General features: G+C 39.5%; 1 protein-coding gene across 3 annotated transcripts in view; it reads right to left on the reverse strand.

Annotated features, from left to right (window-relative positions):
• The window catches only part of CDK8 (cyclin dependent kinase 8), a 75,537-nt gene that overhangs the window by 46,883 nt on the left and 6,750 nt on the right, over positions 1 to 21,904 (reverse strand). For all 3 annotated transcript variants that reach the window (XM_052650060.1, XM_052650058.1, XM_052650057.1), the window contains exon 2: positions 4,804 to 4,879. In XM_052650060.1, the coding sequence (XP_052506020.1) occupies positions 4,804 to 4,879 (76 nt within the window). The remainder of the gene's footprint in view (positions 1 to 4,803; positions 4,880 to 21,904) is intronic.

Consider the following 21,904-nt stretch of genomic DNA (forward strand, 5'->3'; position numbering starts at 1 on the left):
CTATCACTACTGAGTACGTACAACACGCTCTCCTGGGAGCTGGGTCACTGAGGGATTGGAGCTGGCTGGAGCTGAGTCTCTGTGAGGAGCTGCCTCTAAGTAAATATTTACACTCACGCACTTCCAGGGAGCTGCACTCCATTTAGCAGGGCTCATTTACCCAACACCTGCCACACACCAGGCCCTGTGATAGGTGCTACACAAGATCCCGGGATATAAAATGTGCTGAGACCTTCCACGCAAGTCCTATGGCAGCAGATAAATTCAAATGGGCAGGCCATCTGCGCGCTGTGGCTGCTGCAGTGATGACTGGCATCTACTGAGGAGCCAACAGGTACCCAGAGCTCACCGTGCCCTAAGAAGTGACCAATGCTCCTCATGCACAGAAACCCTATGAGATACCACTGCTCTCATTTTACAAAGAGGAAACTAAAACAGGGAAATCAGGTAACCTGCTTTGGGTCCTACAAGCCAGGTAAGTGGTAAAGCCAGGGTAACAAATGAAGTGAAAGTCTCTCAGTTGTGTCCAACTCTTTGCGACCCCATGGACTATACAGTCCATGGAATTCTCCAGGCCGGAATACTGGAGTGGGTAGCCAAACCTTTCTTCAGTGGATCCTCCCAACCCAGGGACTGAACCCAGGTCTCCTGCATTACAGGCGGATTCTTTACCAACTGAGCTATCAGGGAAGTCCAAAGCTAAGATAAGAGCCTGGGTAATCTGGGTAGGGTCTTAACCACCCTCTGCAACCCTGCGAGGCGGTGAGCTACGAGAGGAACAAGGAGACCAGTAGTGGGGGAAAAAACTAGTCGTCAACAATAAACTATCTGGAAAGCCTCACATATTTAAAAATTAAACCATATATTTCTAAATAACCCATGAATAAAAGAAAAAACTCACAAAGAAAATGGAAATTGTACTAAGTGATGATAATAATACAATGTGACAAAATTTGTCAAGAAAAAATGAAGAAAAACATAGCTTAGGGGCAAATTTATAGTCTTAATCACCTTATTAGAAAACAATAGTTTTTTAAAAAATCAATGACCTAATGGTCCACCTTAAGAAGAAGAAAGGCAGGCCAAAAGAAATAATAAAGTTTAAGAGCAAAAATCAATGACACAGAGAACACAAATTACCAAGTCCACAATGAAACAGGGACACCACTATAGAAGCTACATTTATGAAAGACAGTAAGAGGATATTCTTAACCTTGTGCCAGTAAACTCAATAACTTAAACAAAATGAAAAATTACATAAAATATACAACTTAAACACAAAATACTAAATGTGAAGATATATGGTTTGTGAATTTTGTCAAGCATCTAAGGAAAAATAACTGCTAACTGCACGGAAACTATCAGAATACAGAGGATGAAGAAAGGCTGCCTGACTTGCTCTGTGAGGACGGCACCACTTCAATACCGAAGACAAAGGCAGTACAAGAACAATCATCAGAGACTAACATTCTTCAGAAGACCTAACACTCCTTAACAGCACACTGGTAAATCAAATCAAGTGATATATATAATCAAGCAGGGGTTATTTCAAAACTGTAAAATTGGATAAATATTAGGAAAGCAATCAATGTAGTCAGCCAACATAACAGTAAGAGAAGAACTATACAGTCATTTCAGGACATGCAGAAAAAAAGCATTTGACAAAATTCATTACCATTTACAAAAAAAAAAAAAAGGGAACTTCCTAAAGCTTGGCTGATGATATCTATAAAAAGCCTATAGCTAGCATTTAACTTGATGGTGAAACACTGAAAACACTTTTTCCCAAGACTGGGAACAAGTAGTAAGATGCTGGCTCTTACCACTATTCAACATCTTCTGAGAGGTTCTAGCCAATGCAACAGGAAAGGAAAAAAATAAAAGCATATAGACAGAAAGAAGTAAAACTATTCCTATTTATAGATGACATAATTATTTATGTAGGAGATTCCAAGATATCACCAAACCTACCAGTGAATTCAGAAATATAATTTATATAATATATAGCATTTTAGGGCTTTCTTTGTGACTCGGTGGTAAAGAACCCGCCTACCAATGCAGGAGACGTGGGTTTGATCCCTAGCCTGGGAAGATCCCACATGCCGCAGAGCAATTAAACTCGTGCACCACAACTACGGAGCCTATGCTCTAGAGCCCGAGAGACACAACTATTGAGGCTGCGTGATGCATCTACTGAAGCCTGTGTGCCCTAGAGCCTGTGCTGCACAACAAGAGAAGCCACTGAAGTGAGAAGCCCATATACCACAACTAGAGAAAAAGTCCACGCAGCAACGAAGACCCAGCACAACCAAAAGTAAATAAACAAAACTATATATACAAAAAGGATGAAGGAAATACTCAGAAGAGATATACCTAAGTGGGTAAGTCAGATAAATCTAAATAAATTTGATTTAAAAAACTTATAACATTTGAAAAATCAATTCTAAGTACAGAAGCAAAGAGGTAGAAAATATTTTTAAATAATACATATATAGTACAGAAAACATAAAATCCTTAGGAATGAATTTAACAACTATGTAAAGCCTCCACACTAAAAAACTATAAAACATTGTTGACAGAAAATTTTTAAAAACCTTAAAAATGGAAAATACACCTTCTTAAGATTCATGGCTTGGAAGTTTCAGTATTATTAAGATATCAGTTCTCCCTGAACTCATGTAAACCATAATCTCAGCAGGCATTTTTTAGAAATAAAGATGACTAGCCAGTTCAACAATGTATATGCTAATTCGGAGAACCTAAAATAGCCCAAACAATCCTGAATCAAAAGAATAAAGCCGGTGGCATTATACCACCTCACTTCAAGTCTTGATGTGTGTGATGCAGAGTGATCTGGAATCAGCCATGGAGAGACAAAGAGATCAATGGAACAGAATAGAGCCTAGAAATAGTCCTACACTTACAGTCATTTCATTTTTTACAAATATGCCAAAGGAATTCAATGGGAAAGAGTCTTTTCAAAAAATGAGGCTACAATTGTACATTCACATGGAGAGAGGGGAGGAGGCATTCAAGCATTACATCAGACTACAAATAGAAATGAAGTGAACAGATCACAGACTTACAATAAAAGCTAAAATTGCAAGGCTTTAGAAGAAAACAAAGGGAAATATCTTCACAATCAGCAAACACATGAAGATTTCTTCAGCCAGACACAGAAAACAAGTCATAAAAGGAAAAAACTAGCAAATGAGACATCATCAAAATTAAAAATTTCTGCTCACCTTAGGTAGAAGAACCACAATCAAGTACAATAAAAATAAGGAGTATTCCTTATTGTGCTTAACTGCATTTACAGTTATCAACACAGATAAAAAACTAAGAATGTTTCTGAAATGAATGGAGTGTTGATTTTAAAACTTTTTGTTGACGAATAATAAAGACAGAGGAAAGCACATGAATGGTAAATGCACAGCTCAGTGAGTTTTCACATGTGAAACCCGCATGACCAGACCCAGGGCAAAACCAAGAAACAGAACATCACTAGCATCCTGAAAGCTCCCTTGTCTGTCCTTCTGCTCCCTCTCTGCCCCTGCGAAGGTCATCACTATCCTGACGTCCAACACCACTCACCATATTGCAATGGATTTTAATTCTTTACAACTGACTGGAACACCGAGAATAGTAGAAGTTGCAGAACTGACAGTTAATGAACAGGTATCTTACCTCAAGATTCAAGAGTACAAGAATTTTATCAATGAAATGAAATACAGTTTTCATTACAGCATACCTTTGGTTAAGAAGCCCTCCATCTCACTCCTATTCTTTCCTTGTGGGGATAATACTTACATGGCCTCCAAAATCTGAAACCCTCCTCGATTCTCTAGTTATGTATATATACCCTTTTCCCAGTCACTTCTATCATAGTGCCTGTTATATTGTTCCTATAAGAGTTATGAGTGCCCTTTCTCATCAGTGTGTAAACACTTAAGGCCAGGGTTCTTGACTTTTCTAAGTTTCTATACTTTACCTTGGTCTAGTTGCTGTCAACATGACACAAAATAATTGACTATTAGTTGAAAACCCAATGGTATAGAAGCTGTTAAATGAGTAAAATTATTTAAATTAATACCTCCAGGCCATAACAGCCTATATCTGTAGAAAGAGGGCTGAAAGCAATAAAAGTGAAGACTATTATAATACATATTTTAGAATATTCTGACTAGAGACTGAAAAGATAAGTCTGGACCCATAGTTTCCCAATAGTAAAAACTGAAGTAAAATCTCACTTTAAATGTCTGAATAATTATTTGGTAATGCATTAACATGAAGAATATTTTCCTTTGGAATCAAAATGAGATTTTAATTACCATATGGCAATGATATGCTTCCAAAAAAGGGGGTATATAATTTTACATATGCAAAAGAACAGACAGAAACAATGAAAATCAAATAATCTCATTTTAAGTTCATAAGTAACGTCAATAATTTCATCTTATTAAAATAGAAACATGAATTTTATGTGAATTAACATATAACAAATACTTTTATTACACACAATGAAATAAGAATAACTGGATCCTTATCTATTTAGTGACATTTTTGGAAAAATATATATATATATTTAGATAAACAACTGAGACTTAATCCCAAATCAATTAATTTATGTAGCAATTTTTGCTAGAACTACATACCATCTTTACACTTTTCTATAAATAGTTGATATGAAAAATACTTCTCAACTTTCAATTAATGTGTGTGACTAATACAATTCAGTGACTTTTATAATTGATATGCATAAGTCAGTTGATAATAATGATGATAAAAAAGAGCTTTACTTACTGCTATTTCTCTACATGCCGACATAGAGATCCCAGTTCCTTCTATTTGTTTTAAAGCATAGTCTTTATCATCTTTCCTGTGAAAACAAAGTAATTTTAATATATAAATAAATCTAAATGTACATGCATTTTAATATATATAAAGAAATAGGAATCACATACACTTTGACACTCTTCATATATAATCACATAATTTCACATGGGAAAAACTTTTTAGATAATCTAGCACAATTACATTATTTGATGAGGGAAGTTATATTCAAAGGAATAAAAAGACCTGTCCAAGGGTCTATGCTTATTTGCACAGAAGAAAAAGAAGATTCCAAAATGAAGCTCCTGACTTCCAACAAGTAAGGTTCTTTCTGCTCTAATATGTATATGCTTACCTGTGTGTGTGTGTGTGTGTGTGTGCACACGTGTGTACATGTACACAATGCATATAAAGTAAAACTTGCTTTCTTAAAACCCACTCAGATATTAAGGGGTCAAAAAAGTTAAGAAATGAATGCATCTCTCATGAAGTACAAAATGGTTATGATTTTAAACATGTTATAAGTTCATATCCCCAAATACCTTCAAAGAGATTCACTCAGCTTGTGTTTGCTTAGCACTCACTGTCTCCAGAACTGGGGACTGACTGGGGTTCCTACCTCCATGGTGGAGCTTTCTGTGTACCAGCGGTGAGAGGTAACTAACCGACCCACCACAGGATATGTGCTAAGGCGCAACCTGCAGAGGTGACCCAAAAGTCACGCTATGGAGACCCAAGCCAAGTCTCCTCACAGGAAATCCCAACTAACCAAGGCCTGAAAGACAGTCCTCAGACCTTCTGGACTCGGGACCCTTTTTCTCTCTTGGGTGTCACTGAAGACCCTGAAGAGGTTCTATCAATATTAACCCTCTTAGAATTTAAAAATGGGAACTGTTAAAAACACAGCCTACAAAAGCACATACCCACTGGCCACCAGAGCAACAGCATCATCACCTGCCTCGTCACCTTTGAGAAAAAGCCACTGTACACTCGTGAGAATCAGAGCGAGGAAAAGCACAGAATACAGCACTGTTATGAAAACGGTGTTGGCCATGCAGATCCTCTGAAAGGGTTTTGGGGACACCTAGGGCTTCCCAGATCACATTCTGAGAACCGTGCTGTGCATGTTAAGGGGGAAACACAGTGTGCCTTATCATCTGAAGGGAGGGAAAAGCATTTGAAAAACAGTCACATTAAATAACCGGAGATGAAGCTGGGGATATAATTAGGAACCCGATCATACGAGTCTTTTTACTCCAAGAACAAGAGGAGGTGCTCCATTCAAGATTTTTAAACAGGAGAATAGCAATCCTCCTTTGGGGAAAACATCTTTGCCTACCTTTTTTGAATGCTAGGGAGGTGTGTGTTGGGGCAGCTGGTGGGGGGGAGAAGGACAGGAGGCTGAGAGATCAGTTAAGTCAACAGTGTCAGAATGACTCAGGTGAGGGGTGATGCTGGCTGCCGCAGAGGAGAAGGCTAGAGCCGCATAAGCAGCACCGCAGCCTCCAGGATAGAATCCTGGGGGTGAGAAAGGAGGAGACCTCACAGATGATGGCTCCCGCCTCAGGGAACAGGCTAACAGCAGCATTCACAGGAGGTCAGAGGGAACAGGAAGATGAGCGCTCCGACGCATGCAGGCTGAATCTGATACTTGTGAGACACCTACGTGGGTAGGGCAAGCTGAACAGACCCAACCAAAGAGAAAACTGAAGATACCATCATCCAAGTCAGGAGAGTACATGAGGGAAGATCAGAGACTAGGAACGGCAAGAAAAAGAATTTCAGAAACGGGCAGAAGAGTAAACAGTATCCAAAGCTGCAGAGAAGCCTAGTAAGGTGAGGACTGAGCAGCATCCACTGAATTTAGCAATGATGAAGTCACCGAGGGATGCTGGACTAGGCGAAAACAGCTGTGGTGACGCAGCAGCAGAGTCTACACCGCAGAAGGCTGAGCAATGACTTGGGCATTAAGTCAACCGAGACGTAGGTGATTCTTTGAAGGTGATAAAATAAGGCAGCAGCTGGAATAGCACACAAGATTAACCATGTTTTAAGATGCCAGAGACTCGAGTATGCTAAGCGCTGAGAGGAAGGACCCAGAGGAGAGGAAATGAGAGGGCAAAACGAGAAAAGCAGAGACTGAAATGCTGGGGGTGCGGCGGGGGGGAGGGGAGGAACTAGACTGCAAGCGAGGTCAAAAGCTTCTCCATCGTATCTCCAACAGGAAGACCAAGGAGGACACAGGGGCAGAGGGGTGGGTTCAGAGGCAAGGGCCAGGGAGTTCTCATTCTGATGGCTTTCCTATTTTTCTGATGTTGGAAATGAGGTCAAATACTAAAAGAAAGGGTAGGGTGATAGAGCTGGTGAAAAGCCTGAAGGTTTCACTGAACAAAAGGGTAACTCCTTAGAAAATCAATTAATTTTATTTAACACTTTATTATTTTAAATTATTAAGTTTGCTTGGCTTTATCTTTGCTTACATATTTACACCTTATCTTTAGTTACAAAAACAAATCCCAATGACATTATTTTTCTGAAAAGAGATTTGTTTTATGACAATCAGATCTACAAGTACTTTCTGGCAAAGCACACAAATGGGCACACATTATATTAAAAATACATTAAGAATATCTGTACTTAATGTTCACCAAGTCGGAAGGATGTCTGAAAACTTAAAGGGGGCATTAAAGAGAGTGACACAGAAACAAAATGAAATTGGGGTCAGAATAAATCCACCAGGGATGAGACAGTTCATGTGCAAGGTACTAATTTACACAGATGGTCAACCCAGGAGTGTAACCGGTTGTTATATCTACTGCTGAGGATGACTTCTAAACTAGAGCCCTCTGTGGAGAGAATGAGCAGCGGGGAAGGAAAAAAAAACAAAGACTAACTCATTCACCCCCTTAACAACCACCTCTGGACTTTCTCGTCTTTAAAAACCGCGCTGTGAAAACTTCTTCAAAATGAACTAAAAATTTTGAATCTGCAATCAGTTCTCTCCCTCACCCCAAGTAGTTACATGTTTTATCTTTTAAAAAAGTTATCAGAAAGAAAGGTAAATGGGAGAATTAAAAAAAAAAAAAAACCTTAAAAGATATGTGATTATCAAAAACGCAACAACCTCTTAAAACTCACCTAATTACCATGATAACATAACAGTACTTGGTGATGTGCGGGGCACACTTCTCTAACCACAAAGGCACACTAGAGAGGAAAAGGAGCCACAATCTGGTCGTAGTAGTCAGACTGTCAATAATAGCTGCAGTGCAGAGCTCTACACACAGTACTAGAAACACAGGGGATGTTCAGCTACACCTGAAGGGGTGAAGGAAAGCTTCTGCAAGAGTATACTTAACCAGAAGGTCTTAAGACTAAAGAAGCTTGTCAGGAAAGGAAAGAGGGGTTGGGGAAAGAAATGAGTAGTTACATGAGACACCCCAGGAAGGCAGAACAGCATGAACAAGAATACTGGCTGGCTGCTTGGAGAAGAGCAAAGATGAGCAGCAGCTGCGTAAAATCATGGAAACACGCGGACAGCCCTGAGGTCTGCCTGCTTTCAGAGGCGGGGTGGGAGCAGAACTTTCATGTCAGCTGTCTCCAAAGGGTGCAGAGTATGTGTGCCTCACCTCAAGGAGTGTACAAAACAAATGAGGATGACAAGAAAACATTATTACATTTAAAGATAAGCAAACAAAGCTAGAGAAAGTGTGTCATGTGACATGACCAAAAAGAGGAGGGTACAGCCATGATGAACACTCGCCTTTAACAGATTAGGTGGGGTGGGGGTGGGGGGGTAAGTTAATGGCTGCAAAGGAGTGCTTACAAAAATGAGCAGTGTTTTGGTAAAATAGAGTACTTAACACACATATCAAACTTGACTCCCCTCCTACGCCCTACTAAAACTATGGAAAAGGCACAAACTTATAAGGAAGAAAAATGGGAGAGAAGATGGCACAGAAGTTTGGAAACTAAAACGAAAGTGGACAAACAGTAAAGGATGACAAGGATCCAAAAAAACGGAAGAAGCTGATAGAAAGCTGAGCACCAACTGGATTTTCAGAGTCAAATCCTCAAAGCTGAGACCTGAGAGGACAATATCCCTCTGGAAGCAGAGCTGGCTAGGCAGAAGATAAACTGAGGAGAGAGCCTAAGAAACAGCAGTAAAACACAGAGAAATGCGAAAGAAAAACAGAAATCAGAGAACCAGTCCAGGGAATCTAAATAATTAGGAGTTTCAGAAAAAAAGAACAGAAAAGAGAGGCAGAAAACTTACAAAGTAATTCAAGAAAACTCGGCAACTGAAGGACAGGATTTGTAACACTGCAAGGGTTCAATGAGTTCCCATCACAAATGAATGAAAGCCCACCCACATCAAGACACGATATTTAGGTATTTCAGAAAAGTGGAGACAAGTGGCAGATTTTACAAGCATCCAGTGAAGACAGGTAATGGGCCACCTAAAAAGGATCAATGTTATTCAGCCACAAGAAAGAAGGAAATCCTGCCACTTGTGATAACTCGGATTACGTGTGGATCTTGAAGACACTATGCTGCTGCTGCTGCTGCTGCTGAGTCGTTTCAGTCATGTCCAACTCTGTGCTACCCCAGAGACGGCAGCCCACCAGGCTCCCCCGTCCCTGAGATTCTCCAGGCAAGAACGCTGGAGTGAGTTGCCATTTCCTTCTCCAATGCATGAAAGTGAAAAGTGAAAGTGAAGTTGCTCAGTCGTGTCCGACTCCTAGCGACCCCATGGGCTGCAGCCTACCAGGCTCCTCCGTCCATGGGATTTGCCAGGCAAGAGTCCTGGAGTGGGGTGCCATTGCCTTCTCCAGACACTGCTAGGTGAGATAAATCAGACAGAGAATATCACTTACATGTGCAGTCTCTTACATGTGTAAATAGAGAAAGCAGAAGAGTGGTTACCAGGGGCTCAGGGACTGGGCAGGTATTGTTTAAGGGTAAAACTTGCAACCAGCATATAAAAAAAATCCTGGAGATCTATGCACAGCACAGTGTACTATAAACTTCAAAGTTGCTAAGAGACTATATCTTAATTATTTCCATCACAAAAAAAGAAATTATGTGATGTAATAATTCTGGTTAACAATAATTTTCCAGAGCTGTTCAACCTTATCACTGATGTAAACAACTATCTTCCCTTGCCAGATACTTAACCAGCTCTACATGCTCTCAGATTAAATGTTTGGCTATTTCTGAAGCAACATTAGGGACAGACTGCACTTGAGCTCCCGTGGAAATGGCCTTGCCATGTTCTGCAGTAAAACTTCTTGGCTCCACAGCTCTCAATAACAATGACAGACCACTTCCTCAAATTACTAGAAGACTGTCCAGCTAGAGACCCCAAATTGAGGATTCCTAAGAATTGTCAAGAAGACAATCTCAAAATGAGAAAACTTCTGCCTGAGACCTTTAGATCAAGTGGCCTGAGAGAGACAGCTTCCACCCTCACGAATTACAGAACAAAATTTAAATAGTTAGAACCAAAGATTGTCAGGCTTTAATCTGCATGCTCTCTTTTTTCAGTTCTTTCCCTTCCTCTCTGCTGCTTTAAACTTCTGAATTGTTAACAGACACTTACTGTTTCTAACAATGATAACCATAATATTGCTCTTTGCACCCCGAGTCACTCCTTGCATGAGTCTTATTCCTGGCTACAATTTGCTCAGAAGTTCACTAAAATTTGCAAATAGGCCAACTGTTGAAATTGTAGCCATTCTTTTGGGTGCAACTCAGCTCACTCTAGTTCTTGGGTACTCAAGTACTAAGCAATTCTTTCAAATAGCCAACTAAACACAGTAAACAAGACAAACAGCCACTATGATGTCAAACCTAGGATAGTTTGTCTATGCCCAAACCACACTTGGGACCCTGGTGCTTGGATTACAAACGGTTAACAATCTCTCAGCATTTGCCAGTGCGCTAGCACTCAGATGCCATCTCCAGAGTCTTCCAGTGCACAGCCACTTAAGCTTCAGAGGGCTCAATAACTAACCTTACAACAGAAAGTATTCATAAAATACTGACTTCGGTTAACAGTAACTGAGGCTTTCCGAACAGTCTCCTGGTCAGCAGAATCCCAGCACAGAGGAGAGCTGGATTTCACAGAACAATATCCCCTGGGGCTGAATCTAGCCAAAAAGAAGGCCTGAGAAAGTGAAAATAAACCCCACTGATAATCAATCTCTGATATCCCTCAGAAATTAGTGGCAAGGCCAGTAGAAAAGGCAAGCAGGAAATGGAGTTTTGCCCAAGGCTACAGCAGAATGGCCAAAGGACTAGAACGGCCCTTTTCTGAGCGATGACTGCTGACTGATGATGCCCAGCTCTGCTTCACTCCTCCTGCCTTGAGCAAGATATCGAGGCACCCAATTACCAAACAACCCGCCCCACGACAGGACCCAGCCCATAGTGGTCTCCTCCTCAGTTCTTCCTTAGAATCATTCCACCCACATTCACCTAGGAAGACCCCTGCTCTGGAAGCCAAGTGTGCGCCCACCCTTGCTGCAGCAGACCAATAAACTCTAGCACTGGTGCATTCCTGCGGCCTGTATCATACAGGATGCCCAATTATCTTACATGAAGTTACAATGCATTAAAGCAAACTGAAACAACAGTCCCTTTCATTTAAATCGGGTCAGCTCTCAGAGAACACATTCTAGCTAGCCATGCTAAGTTTTGCTTAAAATTCCTTTTCAGGTTAACATGTTGGCTCTTTCAATCATTCTGACAAATGGAATCTGCAACTTTTTGCTTAATTACATTAGTTTAAGATTATCAGAACTACTAACTTGATTTGGGGGTGGGGGGGCGTTCCTGTGCTTGGCACTGTTATAGTTCCTAAGATACACCAGTGAACAAGACAGACCCAACAGGAGTTACTTCCACGTTTCTTGGCAGCTCCAGATGCCAAGCTCCAGGAAGTTACAAAGCTTCTTGTAAACTGAGCTATGAATCTCTCTCCTCTGCATTATCGTGAGCGATTCAAGCTCAGTTTGTTAGCTCTCATACTTCGAATGCATTTTTATCTTGTTTGGAAAAAAGCTACGTAAACTTTAAAAAGTATTTCTAAGCTTGGAGACTAGAAAGAAACTCCTGGTCCTTTCTGTCTGTTTAGTTACGAGATTACAGTAAAAGGATCAGATACCACTAAATGCATACTTGCAGTACAACAGGTGACTATTTTTTAAATGTTCAGGTGTATTCATATGCCTGATGTGATGCTACTTTTAAGAAGAAAATCTTTAGGGCCAAGCAGAAATAAATTGGGCAGATATGCAAAATAGCAGGAAAGACCAGTCATTAGGGAGGAAAGGATTACACATTAATTTCTCTTTTCAGTGTTGCTCATTTCTTCTAGGATGAATATTAAGGAGAAAAAGAATGATTATAAATTACCAGTGCCAAAATATAGTTCTTGAAGTTAAGATGCCATGATTATAACTTTATTCTTCACAGAGCTGTGTTCAAAAAAATGACTCTGGGAAGAGGATTTAAGAAACATGGGTTGGTTGTTTACTTTGATGGAAACCCCCACATTTAGTGATATCTGATCACATTACTGTCGATATATTTAAAACGCGTATTTAAACACATGCACATATATATACATGTGCACTACATAGATAAAAACTTTCACGTACATGAGACAGATAGACATATATACATCCCAAAATACATGTGTCTATGTATACGCAGAGGAAGAAGAAAATCATTTTTTAGTTAAGTTACTGACTGGCCATAGTACTGTTTTAGCTTAAACAACTATGAGAACAATTATACAGGTGCTTCATGAAGAAAAAATGCATTGTGGTTATTATATAGTTTACATAGCTATGACAGATTATCCTTTATATGGCAAGTGCTGTTTAATAATGACTCAAGCTGTTGTTACATACTCTATGAACAACCAAGAAAACAGGTGATACCTTAAAACAAAAGACTACTTCAACTTTCAAGCTTTATTTGTAGCATTCACAGATCTACAACCTTTTAATTATGCAAAACTGAAATAGAGTGAAAAGGTAAAAAAATTTAACGGTGTGTAAAAACTATGATTTAACAAATTAACATTCTGAGTGGCTGGAAATCAAGAGAAAAGGCACAATCAACTTCAGGAAAGGAGGAAGGCTATCATAAAAAAATCCACGAACAAAAAATGCTGGAGAGGGTGTGGAGAAAAGGGAGCCCTCTGCACTGCTGGTGGGAATCTAAGTTGGTACAGCCACCATGGAGAACAGTAAGGAAGTTCCCCCAAAATTAAAAATAGAGCTACCATATGACCTAGCAATCCTACTCCTGGGCATATACCTGGAGAAAAGAATAATTCAAAAAGATACACGCACCCCAACATTCACTGCAGCACTGTTTAGCCAGGACACAGAAGCAACCTAAATGCTCATCAACAGATGGACGGATAAAGAAGATACGGTACATATATACAATGGACTATAACTCAGCCATGAAAAGGAACAAACTTGGGTCATTTACAGTGATGTGGATGAACCTATATTTTGTCATACAGAGTGAAGTAAGTCAAAAAGAGAAAAACAAATATTGGATATTAATGTATATATATGGAATCTAGAAAAACAGTTCTGATGAACCTACAGGGCAGGAATAGAGGTGCAGACGTAGAGAACAGGCTTGTGGACACAGGGCGGAGAGGAGGGGGTGGGATGGACTGAAAGTAGCATTAACATATATATACTATAATGTGCAAAACAGGTAGGGGAAGCAGCTTTATACCACAGGGAGCTCGGCTCAAAGCTCTGTGATGACCTAGAGGGTGGGAAGGGGGAGCGGGAGGGAGGCGCGAGAGGGAGGGGATATGTGTATACACAGCTGATTCACCCTGCCGTACAGTAAAACCTAATGTAACATTGTAAAGCAATTATATTCCAGTTAAAAAATAAAGTATATGGGACGATATGCGTAGTTCATGTATGTGTGAATACTACATCATTCTATTTATTTATTTAAAATTTTCATCACACCAAGTGGCATGTGATTGATCTCAGTTCCCCAACCAGAGATTAAACCCCTCACCCTCCACAGCAGAAGCATGGAGTTTTAACCACTTCCCATCATGGAAGTCCCAAAAAGGAAAAGAGTACCCTCGACTTTTTACATCCAAAGGGTCCTAGAAACAATGCCCCTGACCTTCCACTCTGTGCCCAGGGCTGACTATACTTCAAATCTATCCCTTCAATTTCCAAGTTGAAAGACCCAAATCCTTTCAGACCCCAAATCCTATATATTTATATATATATATACTATGGTACTTTTCTCTCAATCATTTTATCATATTTGCCTTTCTCCCGAGCTATTCTAGTCCTGTCTTCCTACAACATGATGATGCTTGTCAAAAGCAAAAAGGTCTCATGATTTTGTACAATGGTAGGATTACATTTTCCACTTTGTTTTCAACACACGGTCTAATGATACAGTGAACACAGTAGTCCCCCCCTTACCAGCGTTTTCAGTTACTCGTGGTCAACCACAGTCTGAAAATATTAAACGGAAAATAAACAATTTGTAAGTTTTAAACTGCATGCCGTCCTGAGCAGCATGATGAAGTCTTGCATCTCGCCAAGAATGAGGATCACTTCTCTGTCCAGTGTACCATGCTATGTACATTTAGAACATGAGAGAACACAGGAAATATGCTACTATCCCAGGTTTCGGGCATCCGCCAGGAAGCTTGGAGTGTATCCCGTCTGGATAAGGAGGGGACTACTATTTCATCTGCTCAACTCCCTGACACGTGTTTTTCTAGAGATAACTTCCCCCTGCAATTCTTTGGAACCCACTCAAACACCTTCAACAAGAACAAATGTATTGGTACAAGCAGATCCTATCAATAAGCACTGTATGCTGAGCTGAGCATCAACACAGCACCGAGTTAGAGCAATGACAAATATCTCAATCTACAGAACGGGTCATCTGGTCACCTGAAATCAACAAATATTTACAGTACTTACTATCTACCCTGTACTGGCAAATACAGGCAACTCTCTTACAGCATGAGTTTTTACAACACAATATGGTTATAACATCACCAATTAATTAGGGGGGAAAAGTCTCCACACAAAGGCATTATTATGATGCAAACTGGAATCAGCACAGAGTAAACAGGAAAAATAATAGTTGCATGCAAAGAACAGGCACACACAGATGCACTGTTTGACTGTCTGGGTGTTCTTCTGGAATGGAATTGCTTTGTTTACCCAAGCATTCTTTTATTCTTTTACCACTGGCAATGGTAGCAGTATTACCAGCAAGACTGCTCAATCAGGGACAAAGGTTGGGGAACCTCAACCTTCTGAGTAGACTAAATGGTAAAGAAGCAAAGTTTATTTCTGTCTTGTTTAGTCAACAGATGCACTCCTCGTAGAATGCAACTATAAAAATACTTATATCGCAACCAAGTCCAGCAAAAGCCCTCTAGCACCCATACCCCAGTGAAAAAGCTGTTTTTATAAGAGATTTTTTGTAAGAGATTTCTCAGAAACACAATCATGACATCGTAGGCAGAAGTATTGTAAGTTACTATCTGCAAAAAGACATATTTAGGAAAACTGCCTACTAATAAACATCACAAATTCTTCCTGAAAAATACAAATTAGCATAATTGGGCACTGGAGAAATAGTGCAACCACAAACAATAGAACCAGTGAGATTAATTTAACAAATACGTTAAAATATGTATAATTTACATGGCCCTATGAGAGGCCTGAAAACTTTCTTTATATGCTTTATCATATACTATACAAAGGATCTCTGTGGGATGAATCTATTTTTATAGACAAGAAATCCACAGTGCTCAGAAAGATTAAATGATCCAGCTGGTATACTGCACGTCAATCTCATATCTAATACTGCTATAAGAATAAAAATTAGTCAAGTGTTCTCACCCATAAAGATAGCTATATTAAAAAAAAAGGTTGGTGTGGGAAGAAAGTGTTAACAAAGATGTGGAGAAACTGGAACCCTTATGGGCTGCTAGTGGGAATGTAAAATGGTGTGCCCACTGAGGACAGTCTGGCGGTTACTCACAAGGCCAGCGCTCAGCCACCATGTGATCCAGAAATTCCACTCCTAAGTGTATATCCAAATTCCACATTTGTATGTATATCTTAGGCACATGTATATCCAAGGAACTGAAAGAAGGGACTCAGATGCACACCAATGTTCATAGCTGCCTTACTCATAATAACCAAAAAGTGGAAATGACCCAACTATCCAACAACTGATGAATGACAAACAAAACGTGATACATGCTAAATCATGGATGGGCCTTAAAACCATTACATTAAGTGAAAGAAGCCAGTCACAAAAAACCACATATTGTATGATTTCATTTCAATGAAATGTCCGGAACAGGCAAATCCAGACAGAAAGCAGATTAGCGGTTGCCTAAGACTGGAGGGTTGGAGGGTAAGTGGAACGACTGCTAATGGGTCCAGGGTTTCTTTTGGGGGGATGAAAATATTCTAAATTAGAGTGTGGTGACAACCACACAACTCTGTGAATATACTTAAAATAGTGAACTGTACACTTAAAATAGGCGAGCTGTATGGTATGTGAATCATACCTCACTAAAGCTATTAGAAAGCTTTATGAACTAAAAATGTATAACTTCTTGACAGGTTTCACTAATATTTTCTGCATGAAGGCAACTAGTATTGAATTTCTCTACTTAATACATTACAACTAAATCAAAAGTACTTTTTAAACACTTAAAAATGAGTCACTATTTTAACAAATGTTATCTTACATTCCAAAACATTTCAGGGATAATCACAGTACAGAATTTCACCAAGGAAAAATGTAATTGTGCTGCATTCTGATTTGAAAATCAGCAAGCATACTTAAATTCGGTGAGTTCAGTTTTACAAAGTGCAACGGAAATAGAGCAAATGCTACATGATCCAAATCAAATAAAGGCTAAAAAGTGGTAAGGTTGGTTAGTATTTCTGGCTTGCATTGAAAACTTCAAGCATTTAAAGTTAATGTAAGGTTGAATCACCTTTCAGAACTGAATGGTCCCATCCCTTCAAAAAAAAAAAACCCAAAGTGCAGAAGAGCACCCGGTGAAGTAGGAGATGGGTGTGCTACTCTGACAGGCTTCTTTATGTTGTTCACGTATGCATATGCACATCCAAGCACATGTCAAGGCTCTGCGGAGGTGAGCTAGTCTTGGCTAAAAACAGGACAATAGTAACTTTCGGTTCCAGGGTATTTGGTTTAAACTCTCAAGAAGTGCTGGACGCATCTGTACTAAAATAGGTTTTCAGATAAAAAGATGAAATGTTTGCATACTATTTCAGCTTCTTATCTGTCTGTAAGAAGTAAGCACTTTCCAATTTCTGTTGAGCAGATATTATGTACATGAAGAAAATGTTTAGCTGAACTTAAGACTTAAAAAAAAAATCACTTCCAAATTCATAAAACACATCAGAACTGTCTTATAGATAATCAGCTACCTGCCTACCGACATAAACAATTACCACTGCTGACTACACAAAGTTAAGCAATTCCACTGGCAAGAGAAGAGGTTCCAGCTTTCTGTCTACAGAGGCAAGCCCAGAGGGCAATACGACTGAGACAGGACAAGGAACAAGGTCAAAGTCAAAATCAGTACAAAACAGAAAAAAGGCAAGCCAAACAGGGGTGAAAAGGAAAAGACTGGGTCAGTGCTGGTCAGGGAGTGAAAAGACGACCAAAGTCAAGCAACAGAAAACAGAGAGAAAGATCATTCGACCAAGAGAGAAGTACATGCGGTCAGGCTGAACAGGTGGCTGGAGGGAGACGCTCCATCGGGAGCTCCAGTCACATGCGACAGGAACAGAGTCCAGCAGCAGTGTTCAGCTGGAACAGAGACATCTCAGGAACGTGAACAAAAGGTAACATGTGAACTTCATAATGACTGCAATTTTAAATGTCCACAGGTCTTAATTTGGAGAAGGAAATGGCAACCCACTCCAGCGTTCTTGCCTGGAGAATCCCAGGGACGGGGGAGCCTGGTGGGCCGCCATCTATGGGGTTGCACAGAGTCGGACACGACTGAAGTGACTTAGCAGTAGCAAGTCTTAATTTCTTTATGCCAACCAGCAATCTAAAATACCTAGGACTACGCAGGGAAAGAAAACGTACAGCAAAGTTTCCAAAAGAACAATTCAAACAATTCTGACTCTACAATGCATTTAACCCCCATGATTCAAGCAAGTTATTATTGTATTTATTCCCATTTCTTCCTTCCACATTAAGTTTTGTTTTGGGAGTTTGGATGACAGTGTAATTGGTGCAAACTTTCTTGAGGACATAAGACTGGATTTCAGGAGAGCCTGAAGCTCAGGCCTGTTAAAGAGATACTCCTGGGAAACTGACCTACACTGCAGCAGTCCAACAGTGACGTGCCGGGGTTATGTATCACTTGCGCTCGGCACAGTGATCAGTCTCTGAAACAGTGGACAGAAGCCAGGAGGGAGCTTCCCTTGCTTCATGCACACTTTGCTCCTTGCCAATGGTATCCTCCACAGCAAACCTCCCTTTGGGGAAGGCTCTGGAGACCTGGGCAGTTCTATCTCCACCTGAGAGAATGCTGTATGCAAAGACTGATATAAAGAACATTTACTGCAGTACTGTTTAAGAGCATTAAAACAAAAAAGAAAACATTCTAAACATCCTCAATTGGATCTGTGTATCACTAATACAGTATGTTCATAAAACAGAATGAATGACAAGCTGCTGAAGTGAACTGTATTATTATGGCTGTTGTGTGCAAGCTCAATCGCTCAGTCATGACCAGCTCTGTGCGACCCCATGGACTGTAGCCATCTTCAAAACATAAAAACTGAGAAAAGCAAGGAACAAAACATACATATACGCCATCCAACAATTTGTGTTTAATGATGACATACAGACCTTTCTAATTCCTACATATAACCCAGCAGCCACTGATAAACGTGACTTCATAAAAATAAGAATTACACATAAAAAATAATACCATAAATAAGTCCAAAGATGTTTGCGTCCACAAGTTGGACAGCATACACAAGAAACACATCTAAGTGGACAGCTCTGAAAGAACGGGTGACTGGAGGAGAAAGAGGTGAAAGGACTTAAGTTTTCACTTCCTCAGTATACTCACATTTTGTACATACGCATGTATTATCTGCTCAAATGAATGAAGTATTAAATTTTAAAGTTGACCCAGGCATACACCTGCTTCCACCTGCACACACACAGAAGGCTGACAACGACTGTCCCTAAAGAGGGGAACTGCTGTCTTCCCGCATAGCCTTACATTCGGCTTGATTATCTATCCTGAGAGCTTATTAATTTTATAATCTAATCTTATAACAGAAATATAGCTGTTGAAAGCATACAGTCTTTGACCCTAAAATTCCACTGCAAGAACTTGATACTATATTGAAGAACTGTAGTCATACTTTCTAGGAGCTTCTTTGCTCACCACAATGGCCAAAATTTAGAGACTACTTAAATTTCATCTATCACTAGAGAACTGGTTAACTGGATACATATTTACATATAAATCTGTGTGTATGTCAAAACAATGTGATGCCCGCAGTAATTAAAACTAAGGATTTAGAGCTATACTCACAGACACGGAAAGATGCATAATACTCTGGAGTGAAAAAATGTAAAGTCACAGTAGATGTCATTCACTGTTTTCTCCACAACAGCCCTATCCCACTTACTACAAGTAACTGTTTACTTGCTTGTGCCCTTCAAAGTCTTTAAGTTCCCCCAAGGACTTCCAACTGTGGCCTGTCCACTGCTGAATCACCTATATCTGGCACAGAACCTGGAACCTGGCATATTACAGACATTCAGTGAATAGCTACCAAATGAACTATAAATACACAAATTTGCCTCCCCCCCATTACAGCTAAAGAGAAACTATAATGGAATGTCAAATATTTAAATGATTTAATTTTAAATTTAAAAGAACCTTCAATGTTAAGTCAGCAGTAGAAAACAAATATTAGTACTCCTTACTGTGTGTTTAACACTTTCTTGGGAACTGGGTATAAATTGAATATTTTTTGCAAACTGAGTCCCAGGATAAGTATGTTAGGATAGATCCCTTACTTAAAGGGTTTCTTTCATAAAGTGAAAAAACTCCAAACAAATCTATTTATCCTATATGAGCTTAAAATTTTCATTGGATTTATTGGCTTTCCTTAAAACAAGCCACACAAAAATAATTTTTCAATACCTACCTCTTTTCCCCAAAATAATGACTTGTTTAATATAAACTATGATACCACTGTTTGACAAGTTTGGGTTATTTTTTTTAATCCCTTAGTTCTCTGCTGCTGCTGCTGCTGCTAAGTCGCTTCAGTCGTGACTGACTCTGTGCGACCCCATAGACGGCAGCCCACCAGGCTCCTCCGTCCCTGGGATTCTCCAGGCAAGAACACTGGAGTGGATTGCCATTTCCTTCTCCAATGCAGGAAAGTGAAAAGTGAAAGTGAAGTCATTCAGTCGTGCCCGACTCACAGCGACCCCATGGACTACAGCCCACCAGGCTCCTCTGTCCATGGGATTTTCCAGGCAAGAGTACTGGAGTGGGTTGCCACTGCCTTCTCAGCTTAGTTCTCTAGACAACCTATAAAATTCAGGTGTATTGAAACACTCACAGCAGGCATCCTGATATGAGGAATTCCTCTCCTTAGGATGACTGTTTATTAGAACTCAGGGGTTATAATAAAGTTATAGATTTTAAAGAGCTTGTCTAGAAAGATGAGTAACTTGAGTTACCTCGAGTAGTTGTTAAACTACATAATTTTTTATTCACATAACAAAAGAAAATCTCAAATATGAAACAATCACAGAGCTTAAATGAAATTAAATGCCAACTTTAGTTAAGAGACTAATTATATTTTCCTTAAGTTTAGAAATAAAGGTTTGATCCCCATTTAAACTGATACATTGGCAAGGTATACTTTAGAAAATACTTTATTCTTTGTAGTGGCTCAATTTTTAAAATACCTTTTTTCAACTAACAAAGCTTGCATCTGGCTTTTGGTTTTGTTCAAGTTTGTTCCTGGTATCAATTTAGCCAGCCCATCAAACTTAGCTTCTGTGGGTATTTTCACAAGACACTACTTTTTTATTTTGAAATATGCTCAAGTTTTTAAGTTTAGCAACTTTAAAAAGGAAAATTTTCAGATATCAATTTTAGGTACACCAAAAATAAAATATTAAAATACCTGTCAACATTTGGCAATATGCCAGGAAGTAAGGGGAACACAATTACTGCCCTAGAGGAAATCTATAATATCTAACCCATGAATATTCACCAGAAAGACCCCAAGGACATGTAAACAGTAATCACATATACACTGAAGTAGTTACAGAATATATCTATGAAAAGCTAACTATGTATTGTGGGGTGATGAGTGAAGAGAGGATTATTGGAGTTGTACTTTAAGAAAAAGTAGTTAGGATTTCTGAAGCGATACGACAGAACTGATTTCAGCTGAGGGAAAACAATGCCCAGCAACAGGTGCTGCTTGAGAATAAGTTCAGAAAGGCAGTCTGATTTAATGGAGGAGGAGCAGTTGCATTAATCTGAATTTCAGAATCACTATGATATAGACTAGTGTGTCAACAATGTCCTGAGAATAAGGTGTCCTGGAAACTAAGGTGGTCTTGCGGACAAAGGACAAATCCTGGTTCTAAACCAAAGTCAAGGTAGAGTCATTCAAAGTGGTTCTCAGCTGCTTTCAAACATTTGGCAGTTTCTCAAAAAGCTAAACAGTTACCATATGACTCTGGGTATATGTCTAAGAGAACCCAAAACATGTATCTACACAATAATTCGCACATGGTTTCACAGCAGCATTATTCATAACAGCCAAGAAGTAGAAACAATCCAGATGTCCACCAAGTAATAAACGGATACACAAAACGTGGACTATCCATATAAGGCAATAGTTTTCAACCATGAAAAGGAATGAGATACTGATACATGCACAACACAGATGAATACTGAAAACACTAGGCTAAGTAAAAG

The sequence above is a fragment of the Budorcas taxicolor genome, chromosome 12, assembly GCF_023091745.1.
Source record: "Budorcas taxicolor isolate Tak-1 chromosome 12, Takin1.1, whole genome shotgun sequence".
In the NCBI taxonomy this organism is placed as follows: Eukaryota; Metazoa; Chordata; class Mammalia; order Artiodactyla; family Bovidae; genus Budorcas; species Budorcas taxicolor.